Source organism: Tenrec ecaudatus, chromosome 9 (assembly GCF_050624435.1).
Source record: "Tenrec ecaudatus isolate mTenEca1 chromosome 9, mTenEca1.hap1, whole genome shotgun sequence".
NCBI classification, from domain to species: Eukaryota; Metazoa; Chordata; class Mammalia; order Afrosoricida; family Tenrecidae; genus Tenrec; species Tenrec ecaudatus.
Window position 1 is genome coordinate 83,066,808 of NC_134538.1, and position 11,301 is coordinate 83,078,108.

Genomic DNA, 11,301 nt, shown 5'->3' on the forward strand with positions numbered 1-11,301 from the left:
AAGTGTTAACTGCTGAAAAACAAAAACAAACCCCTAAGGAAAATAGTTCTACTCGTTATTTTCACACGTGGTGTAGCTAGGCGCTGGATCCCACAGGCAACAAGCAACCAGTTTCTAGGGATTAAACTTGCATTTCCAAATATGCCCTCTGGTGCATAGGTTTACTTTAACCACACCTTATCTAAAAGGGCTGCAAATTTCCAAGAATCCTCCAAAAAAAGAAACAAAACCCCTTAGCCCTCCAGCCCACTCGATTCAGTAACCTCAAGACGGAGTGAACTGCCCCACAGGGTTACCAAGGCTGTCAATCTTGGAAGCGACTAGTGGCTGGGTGGTTACATTGGCAGCCAGGCGCTGGAACCACTGCACCACCCGGGCTCTTCAAGAATCCTTCCCTCATAATTTTTTAATTTCCCCCTAGACGCTGCCGGCGCCTTTCACGCACCAACTGGGTGAAGCGGGCTAGCAAAATAAAGCCGCCGGCAGGTGGAGGGCTCCGAGCTAGGATCTTGTCTGTAAGGCAGACAGCGTCCTCCCCGGTCTGGGAGTGGTTGGCCAATCAAGGGGAGATTTGGAAAACCGTGACTTCAAGTAACAGGGTGGAAATGTGAAGGAGCAAGGTCACGGGCTCCGGTCCAAATCTTTAACTCGGGGTTCCAGGTTCACTCTCGGGTGCAGCTGGCGCCAGCGGCGGTAGGCCGACGACTCCGGGTAAAGGTCGCCAGCTGAAAGCGTGGTAGCTAGGAGACGTCCAAGTGCCCTCTCCCACCGAGAGGACAAGCCTATGACGTCAGCACCCAAGAACTAAGAGCTGGAGGATGACGCCCCGAATCCCACACCGCCAGACTCAGCGCCACCCAAGCGCAACACAGACGCATGCGCACAAAAGCCGGAGAGGGGGATGTCAACGCTCCCCCTCACGACCTCGACTTACGGCGTCCATTGGCCTGTCGTAAAAGCCGGCGCGCGAAGCCCCGCAGGAAAGGGCACCCTCAGGCACAGCCTACTCTGCTAGCCTGCGTGCGCACTCAGGGCGCGGACGCGAGCCCGGAAGCCTGCAGCCAATGAGGCGCGGGTGACGTCACCGCGGAGCCGCCGGCCGACCCGCACGCCGGGGCGCGGGTGGGCGGGGCGAGTTTGGTTGCACCGACACCGGTTCATAGGCGTGGGCCGGCGTGTCCTTGGGCTTAGAGAGCGGGACATCCGGCTTCTGGACGCGTACGGTCGAGTGGCGCGCAAGGGGAGCGTGGTGAGCACTGGGTCCCGGGAGCCTCGGCGGGTAAAAGGTGGGCCCCTCAGGGCGCACGCCTCAACGGTGGGTGGGTGCGTGGGTGGGAAACGCGCCGAGGCCTCAGGCCCGCGCCCGGGGGTCGCCCGCGTGGGGCAGGCAGGCCTGGGAGTGACGACCCTAGGCTGTGGTCGGGCGGAGCCCAGTGGGCCAGGGTGGCCCCAGAATCTCCTCGAGATAGAGTAGGGGGTTCAGCCGAAGCCTTGAAGGGCCTGAAGGCAGTTGGATGTGGACCCGGCTGGGACGCCGGCCCTTAGATTGTCGGAGCGGAGGGGCGACTACACTGATGGCCCGGGCTTCGGAGGATGCGGAGAGGCGTGCGGCAAAGAGCAGGAAGTACGAGCTGCTTTCTTTAACTGCCCATCCGCTCTCAGGCGCCCGGGAAAGGCTGTTTTCATCAGTCTCCTTGACCCCACCAGGCGACCTCTTGATGCGCCCGTGGATCCCAGCGGTACGGGTGGGGGTCCCCCCACCGCCCAGTGACCTATCGGTCAATAGTTAGACCTGAACAGTTGGCATTTTGATGGCCTAGCTTTCCTGTACTTGAGGAAGAACTTAACTCAGTTGTGGCACTTTTTGACCTTGACCTCATCCTTGATGCTGGACTTTAACCTTAAGCCTCTTCCACACTGAGAAATGAGGTTCTCCTTCTGAGTTGTGTTTGGAGACTTGTATACGTGAATGTAAAGGATGCAGGCCCCATCCTGCTGATTCCTGCTCCAGAGAACCCTTTGGGACACAATGTGCAGATTGTACCAAACTTAACGTTTTAACAACCCCACGTACCCACACCCTACCCCGTTTCCTTCCATTTCATTCAAAGTACCTGCTATGGAAAGGACTGTTCGGGTGACAAGATTCAAAAGAGGAAAGTGTTCCTCTGTTCTGAAATGGTTAATGGCCCTAGAACAGTAGCTGGTAATTAAAACTGACGTGATCATTGATTTCCCTTACCTTTCTTATTTCAAGGACAGATTACTAACTCAGAGCTTTGGGGTTTTTTTGTTTGTTTGATTTTTGGTTTTTCAGAATTCACGATGGCTGATGTTGAGAAGGGCAAGAAGATTTTTGTTCAGAAGTGTGCCCAGTGCCACACTGTGGAAAAGGGGGGCAAACACAAGACTGGGCCAAACCTCCATGGTTTGTTTGGGAGGAAGACTGGCCAAGCCCCTGGATTCAGTTACACAGATGCCAATAAGACCAAAGGTAAGGGGTACGGTTGTTGAGTAACCACAAATGCGAGTTGTGTGAGTTGAACAAACGTAAAAATCTCTCTCTCTCCTTGTCTAGGTATCACCTGGGGAGAGGAGACACTGATGGAGTATTTGGAGAATCCCAAGAAGTACATCCCCGGAACAAAAATGATCTTTGCCGGCATTAAGAAGAAGGGAGAAAGGGAAGAATTGATAGCTTATCTCAAAAAAGCTACTAATGAGTAATAGTTGGCCACTGCCTTATTTATTATAAAATAGGAATGTCTTGTGACCTTTTTTTAACATGTACCATATTTAAATTGATCTCATATACCAGAAATCAGATCATGAATGACTGATAAGGATATTTTGTTTAGACAGTCTTATTAAATTAAAGATTGGCTGTGGTTAAATGACTAATCAAACGTTTAAATTTTTTATAGAAATTTGTGTTCCAGCAAGTGTTACCACTGCTTTTCCCTAAGGTGTGATTGGACTTTGGAGGCTAGGTTGGATTGGAAATGGCGAGTTTTTCACAAAGATAGTGAATGGCATCTTATACTCTATAGATTGATTTTATATTTAGATTTCTATATCTGATTATATGAATGTATTTGAATACTCGGAAGTCTACACTGCCTCATGGAACAGAATAGAGCAAGGTGCACCTATTTCGATTTGTATTCGTGAGCCTGTTGAAATGCAGGAGATGAAGATAAAGGTAGCCATGGCTACTTTGTCTTTTTTGCTCTTAGACGTGCTGATCTAATTAAAATTTTCTGTGTAAAATACTGTTAATTAGCAAAAAGCTATTTGTGTATGATGTCAAAGTATTTAGCACTGCACATTTTATAGAGGATTTAAGGTGCTTTTAAAAGTCAGCATGAAGAGGTAACAAGTTGAACTTTACATTTAAATTCTTAATTTACTCATACATCGTTCAATTGGCTATTCGAAACAAAACTGTTGAACTGTATGTGACTGGTGCTTTTAACAACTCTTTAGGAAGAATAATGTAGTGGCACAGATTTGTAAATTAAGTGATCGTAGGCTTAAGATAATTAAAAATAACATTATGATTCTTTGTGCTTGATTTAATGACATGTCAAAGCCATTATGGTCAAACAGTAAGACATTCTTAAGGAACTAAAGCATTTACACCAAATTTGGGTAGAAGAATGCTTCTGGTCACAGTTTGCGATAAGTAGCAGTGTATAATTTGCACCTGGACATTTTCTGGAGAAGGTGAACTAAACCATAAAGAATGATGAGAATTTCTCAGTGAGGAGAATCCGTCTGTTGGTGGGCTGGGTAGGTGTCTGGTCGGTGGCTTGGTGGGAATAAAAGCTGAACTAGTTTGTGGCACTGGCTGTCATTTTCTATCTAGGAGAAAATGAGAAAGTAAGGGAGTTGGTCTGGAAATAACCAGAAACCATTTGAGGGCAAAGGAAAGCCTACCATGTCTTCAATGAGAAGTCTTAATCCTGGAGTTCTAGTGAATTTCTAAATGCACCTAGGAAAAGTCCTTTGAGCTAGAGCCTCTGTAACAGATGTTAATGGCACAACTTAACAGTTTTCTTTTAAGGGATGAATCTAGGCCAGTGCTGGAAATGTTTGCAGGTCAAGGAAGTGTTAACATTTTTATGTATTCTGGGAATAACAAAATGAGCATTATTAAGATGGGTACAAAAACTGCCTATCATCCACCTCTGATGATTTGCTCATGATACAGATAGAGGATACAAGCCTGATGTGCACCTTTCGTGATTCTAAACCTTGCAGTATTAACATCTTTGGTATTCTCTGAGCCAAGGTTCACCTGGCAGCAACTTTTGTGTTCCAATTGCCAAAATTATTAAGGAATATTGATGGCATGTCTTACTAATTTTGGACTGAAGACATTTGTAGGGTTCAGTGTTTTCACCAGCTGTAGTGGTTGGTGCATAAATTTGGATAACAGTTCTTACTTTTGACTACATTTCCTTGTATGCCTATCAAGGCCACTGCTTTTGAAGCTGTTTTTCCCATGGTAAATGAGCCCTATGACTTTCTGATTAAGAATGGCCAGCGCCAGTCCACTTCAGGTAACACAAGCAATCCTTGGGCATTCCACTGTAACTTCCACTTCTCCTGGGTCCACACCTTGTGAGCTCTAAGTTCCAGTTACTAGATTGTTGCAGCTGTTCTCACTTTGGGTGATGCCCCATCAGCAATTGTAGGTCCCGAAGGGTTTCACAGATTTTCCTCCATTTGCATTGTTATGGTCAACTCTACTTTTGAGAAGGAAGGCAGCTCTTCCTGGCTCGTGGGTTGAGTGCCTCCTGATCTCAGACTCATCTGGAACTGACACTTCTGCTTCTAGTCATGAGATTTCAGATCTTACAATGTTTGATACTGCCTATAAGGTTTTCGATGGTTTAATTCCTCAGAAGTGGACAGCCTATTCCTTCGTAGTCCACCAGCATTGAAACACCACTGACAGCACCACGGGGACACCCAAGGCACCTCGTGCAGATCACAATAGGAGGCATATCTTTGAGGGCCTGGATCAATCATAAATAGGATTCCTATTCTTGCAAGTCTGAATTTTATAAAGGCACCTATAAACCTAAACCATCTAAAGCATGTGTTCTCGGATTTAAGAAGAGGGGAAAAAACTATTGAGTCCAATATAACTCACGGTGACTAAGTTTGGCTATTGTTTATGAGACCATAAATTTTTTTGTTAGAATCTTTTTATTCAGGAAGAGTTTCCCAACCACACTGGGGGGGGGGGGGGAATGGATAAGTGTATCCAACCCTGCACCCCCACCCCATATGATTTTGACAATAAGGTGCGGGGGAGACAGATGAGGTCAGTACTGGGAATGCAGCAGATGGGAAGCCATTTCATAACATTTCTGTACACCTTTGCCCATCAGCAGAACTAGCGCCTTGGTAGTTCTGGTGACGGGTTGGTAGAGGCTCTGCCAGTACTATTGAGCGAAGATCCGTGGTGTGTTGCCCAGCAGCAGTGAGTCCCAGATCACAGAACATTCTAGCCCCCAAGTGTCAACCTATTCACGAAAAAACTTGACCGGTCTTTGCCAACAAGAATCCCAACCTTGGCTGGTGTGATGTTGAAGGTTTTTCTGGGGACAGCAGTTCAGACAAAGGGCCGCGTCCTGACATGTCCTGTCTGCCATGGTTGCCGAAAGTAGGTGTTCCACCCGGCCATGGCATTGCTACCTGGGCTGCTTCTCCGTGCTTCTGCTGGGGCTGTGGGGCTGAGCTAAGGCTGCCTCAGGCTGGGGTGGGGAGAGCTTGGGGCACCCGCTGCTGTCTAGCTGTGTCAACAAAGGTGTTGTAAGGGAGTAGAAAGCCTCATCTTTCCTCCTTGAAGTGACGGGTAGATTTGAACTGCAGACCTAACACATAAGTACTGTGTCCACGAGGCTCCTTGTATTCTAGGATAGTGGCACAAAAATACATCATGATTTATAACATGAGTAGACTTGTATTTGATTCTAGAAATAACTGGAAGGAACCTCAGGAAACAGAAAGAAAGGATCGTCCCTACCTCTAAGACTCAGGGAGGGCATGTGCCCTCTTAGGAAGAAGACACAGGAACTGTCTTTTCATTTCTAGTGCTTCATGATAGCTGGTGATTCAGGTCTGTTACCCAACATAGACTCCCTTAAGGCATGGAATGTGGGAACATGGCAGACAATTACTGTTCTCGAACTGGTGAATTTGCAGAGCCCCGCATTCTAGTGGCCACTATATTAGATGTAGAATTTTGCGAGTGCACCATACTTCCCTTCAGAACACCGATTTAAAATCCTGTTCCTGAACCTGATGTGCTCATCTCTGATTGTATCACATTTTCAGTCCATTCCACCTGAAGATTTATAGTTTATTATAAGTAGATGGCATTCTGGTAGTAGCTAGGAATATAGTTTTGTAGTTACTAGTCATTGTTTTCCTGTCCCCCCTCCTTTTTTCAAAAACAATTTCCATTCTTTAGCTTTGTCCCTTGAAGGTTATAAATTGAACAGGCTGTGACAGCATTCACAGGCTGTCGAGAAAGAGGCCTTACCACATGATGTCCAGAGTGTGGCTCCGCTGTTGAGTATAAACACAAGTAGGCTGTTTCACATCAGTCAAACAGCTTAGGAGTAATCCAAAATCCAATTTATTTACAATGGGAAACCACTGATGGCTAGAGCTGGACTCTTGAATCCCTTCCTCAGATCAGAAACCTTTGTAAAGCAAGTAAAGCTATTGAGGAACCTGGCATGAGAGCTGAGATCATGTTGACCAGGCTGCTGCCCAATGGAGCATGCCCTACCCTGAGCAGAAAGTCTACCCAGCAGTCTTCTCTAGGAAGTGCTGTGCATGTGTACAGAGCCGCAGCTTTGGCTGCATTCATTTTAATCTCGTATTAGTGCCCCAACCTGACCGCGCTCTTGGTATACACATACAGGGTACAGTACAAAGTCTTAGGTATGTTCACTTGCTTAGTAACAGTTATTCAGTCAGGTCACCTGAATTGGAACTTGACGCATATGGCTGTGTTTTTAAAGCAAAGGGCAATATACTCCCAGGTTCTTCGGGAACTAGCAAAGGTACAACTTCCCATACATAGAAATAACACAATGAGGAATTGAGGACTTAGGAATGGCCTGGCAAAAGTGGCAATGACTGATACTTGCCAGAACTTTGTTGGTAAAGGGATATCTTTTTATCACGTCACTGAAGTCTCAGATTTTCAGAAGCAGAAGAGACCTTAGACATTTCCTATAACCCACTTGTGCTGTTTAACAGACGGGAGGTGGAGATTCAGCTGAGCTAGATTTGTGTAGCTGATGAGCAACAACTGAGAGAGACCCAGGACATCCTGATTCCAAGTCTGTCTCCGTCTATAGCCCCTTTTCCAAGCTGGTTTGTTTCTGTGTTTCTTAGAAATGTGACCATTGAATATTTATCTGTAGCTTGAACAGTATGCTTTAGGAAAAGGGTGGGCCAGTGCATTATATGACCTGTGGTATAAGGAGAATTCTGCATTGGGGATTCGAAAATGGGAGTCAGCAAACTACAACCAAATCTAGTAAGACTCTGCTTTGTAAATAAAGCTTTATTTGAACTCCGCCACATTCCTTCATGAATACCTGCTTTCATGTTATGTGAGAAACAGATTTCTCCCAAGTTGTCTCCCCCAAATATATGCCAAATTTAGCTGCTTGACACACGTGGTGAATAACTATACACTTGGAAGTCAACAGAAGTAGGTCAGGGGTTATTCTTAAGGGTTATCAGCCATGCAGAGCAGACACCACTGTTTATCCCACAAGTAGGACCCACTCCCTTCTGATAAGGATAGTAGTTGACTGTTTCCTTGTAGGAGACCCCAGGGAGGTCAAGCCCACACAAGGGTGACCAAGGTTAGGCTGCCTAATTGAGTCTAGGGTCTGCCTTTCTTATCACATGTATAGCCCTAGTCCCTCCCCTTCCTATCATGTGCACACCCCTAGCTCATCCTCTTCCTGTTTACACCTATACCTATTGTATATCCCCCTCCTATTACTTGTATGCCTATTCTACTGCCCCTTCCTGTGACGTGTGGTTACCTGGAGTCACGCTCCCCTAAGTAGATATAACCCTGGGTTAGCAATGAACGGAGTCTCAGGCCAGCTGGCTCTCTCCGGCAGTCTCCACCCCACCTCGGCCCACACTGCGCGGACCTGGGTACGATCATGACCATGCAGGAGGTGAACATGCTACCATGAAATGTGTCTACCATACAACTGTGCCTATTGACCCCATGATTGGTGGGGGGCTGGCCGTTTCCCCCACAATGTTACAACCTAGGAGGTTAGTTGTAGCCCCTGGAAGAGGAATCATCTCGACTTCCTGAGACTGCTCTGGAGTGTCTGTCCTGTAAAGGCCCTCCACTAATATGCACTGAAATACTTGTTCTGTTCACAGTACGGCCATCCAAATGTCCCAAATGGACTTCACTTTAAGAACGGCTCCTTCCGAGGTTGTCACTGTCAGGGCTGGAACTGTATCAGGAGCCCAGTGGCACCATGCTCAGATACTTGGCTGCTCGCTGAAAAGTTGGCAATAGTTCATGGCTCTGTGGGAGAAAAACATGGAGCTCTCTGTTCCCTTAAATTCCCACTCTGGAAAATTCTGAGGTCATTTTTTGGTCACACGGGTCCCTGAGTGCCTAAAATGGACTCCGCATCACACAGCAACAGAGGCGGTTAGTTTATTGTGCCAGCCTGGCGGATGAACACATTTGGGGTTAATTGAAGGGCAGAGAGATAAATGGCTTGGTGAGCTTCGCCTTTCTAGTTCTCTGGTCTCTTGTTTCTGATGGTCGGACCAGGGTGCAGCTGCCTTAGCCAGTTCCCTGCTTTAGCTGGCAAGGCTTACTTCCTGCCAGGCATCCCTAAGGAGAAGCCACATGGACCTACCATGACGCAGCCCTGGGTGCTGGAGCAGTCGCATGGAGACCCCTGCCAGCACTGAGATGCTTACACACTCACTGATTCTGCTTTCCTCCTGCAGTCGGCGTCATTGGGTGTGTTTTGTGAGATGGAGGAGGACTTTGTGGATTGGTGTCAGACATATGGGTTAATGTTGGACTTGTGGGCTTGGGCAGCACTAGGTTGGGATGTTTTCTTGAGGTGCACTTAACCTTTATATAAAACTCTCTTATACATGAGTTTCTCTGGATTTGTTTCTCCAAAGTACCCAGACTTATCACAGCAACAATTCCTTATGCTCCCAGTCAGCTCAGGCCTCTGCATCTCCGGACAGCTTGGCTGCTCTTTCTTTCTTTCTTTCTTTTAAAAATCATTTTATTAGGGGCTCATACAACTCTTCACAATCTGTACATACATCATATCATTTATGTCCAGCACATTCATACGTATGTTGCCATCATCATTCTCAAAACACCTGCTTTCTACTTGAGCCCTTGGTATCAGCTCCTCATTTTCCCCCTTCCTTCCCACTCCCCACTCCCCCTGAACCCTTGATAATTTATAAATAATTATTTTATCATATGGCTGCTCTTATTTCTGACACCCCTTGGCTTAAGTTAGTTTCCCCTTCACATGGAATGACAAACATTCCCACCCACTGCCATTGAGTCCACTGTAAATCTTGGAATACAAAACCTCATCTTTCTCCCAAGAAGCAGCTTATAGGTTCAAACTGCTTTCCTTGCGGCTAATAACCCAACATGTAGCCCGCTGTACCACCAGGACTGCTACCATGTACAGCGGTAGTTACTGCCTTTCTTCATCTGTCCACGGCAGAGGTCTAGTGGCCCGGCGCCTTCCCCCACAACAGGAGTGCCTGTGTGAGACAGACTCACACCATCTCTGAGTAACAGCCCTGTGCTGACGGATGGTCTGTGTATTTTAGGGCCTGCTTTATACTCACCCACTACAATCATCACGCAGAGTCTTTTTGAATTTCCAATTAGCTTGATAATAGCTCAATAGCTCTGCTGGCAGTGTGGGTTAGTCACTTGGGCTACTAACCACAAGGTTGGCATTTCAAACTTACTGTCTGCTGTGCATGAGGCTGGCCACTTCTGTAAAGATTCACAGTCTCCGTGGTTCTCAACTTTCCTAATGCCGCTGCTCATGTTGTGGTGACCTCCAACATAAAATTATTTTCGTTGCTACTTCGTAACTGTAATTTTGCTACTGTTATGAAAGGGTAGTTCGGCCCCCAAAGGGGTCGCGACCCACAGGTTGAGAAGCGCTGCTGTAGAGCATCACTGAGTTGGAATGCACTCAGTGATAATAGGTTTTGCTTTGGGTTTTGGTAACAGCTGCAGGTAAGTAAATAAATGGCCTATCCTTATAACACTTTAACCTTTTAAATTTATTTTTTACTTGATTTTAACTTTTTTCAGTGCCTCTTTCCCAAGACCATAATCTATACCTTATCATTGCTATGGACCCAGTCCTCCTCAGAATTGATAACCCATGCTACACCAACAGTTGGCCACTCCTTCACATCGAATCTCTCACTCATGGCTAGTCCATGTCTTTGAACTCGTGTTTCCTTTCACGGTCCTTGTTGGGCAAGTGGCCAGCCTAGGAGCAATTCCCTATCTGCTTCCCCACCTCCACATCGGCTCCGTCTGGCTCACCGGAAGAGCAGACAGGCTGTGCAAGCTTCCTCTTACATATCCATTCCTTCCCCACCGTCCTCGCGGGGATCGCCAACTTCATGTCCCTCACACAGATGGCTTTGTGTGGCAGTTACATAATCCCCTATCAACTTGAGTGAAGGGGTGGAGTCTAACCTGTCAATCAGGTCATAGCCCATGAGGCCTCTGTGTGGGCATGGCCTTCTGTGGATTCTGGGAAATCCTGTCTTCCTCCCTGAAGGAAGTACACACTCTGTTTCACATTCCTGTTGACAAGCCACATGGAGCTACACTGATGGAGCCAGAGCCCTGGAAATGGAGGAGGCACGTGGAGACCCACACCAGTGCTGAGATGCTTCCACCACCACTGGATCCACAACATTTTCCACCCAGTGGCCTGTGATCTTCCTGCATTCAGCATCATTGCATGGTTTGTGTGAGTCTAAAGAGGAATTTATGGGCTAGTATTGGACATATACGCAAATATCAGACTTACGGACTTGATCTGGACTGGGCTGGGATGTTTCCTAATATACCGATTACAAGGATCTACATATAACCTCCTCCCTGGGGGACGAACAAAAGAAGAGTGGGTGAAGGGGGGTAGATGTCAGACAGTGCAAGATATGACAAAATAATAATTTATAAATTATCAAGGATTC

General features: G+C 46.8%; 1 protein-coding gene across 2 annotated transcripts; it reads left to right on the top strand.

Moving 5' to 3' along the window:
- The first annotated feature begins 1,111 nt into the window (after positions 1–1,111).
- On the top strand, positions 1,112–3,563 carry CYCS (cytochrome c, somatic). 2 transcript variants are annotated; one of them, XM_075558275.1, is made up of 3 exons: positions 1,112–1,249; positions 2,318–2,494; positions 2,579–3,563. In XM_075558275.1, the coding sequence occupies exons 2-3, from the start codon at positions 2,326–2,328 to the stop codon at positions 2,725–2,727; spliced, it is 318 nt and encodes a 105-aa protein (XP_075414390.1). In that variant the 5' UTR covers positions 1,112–1,249; positions 2,318–2,325; the 3' UTR covers positions 2,728–3,563. The 2 variants fall into 2 exon arrangements, with proteins under 2 accessions (XP_075414390.1, XP_075414391.1); XM_075558276.1 differs by having other exon boundaries at positions 1,131–1,286.
- The last annotated feature ends 7,738 nt before the right edge of the window (positions 3,564–11,301 follow it).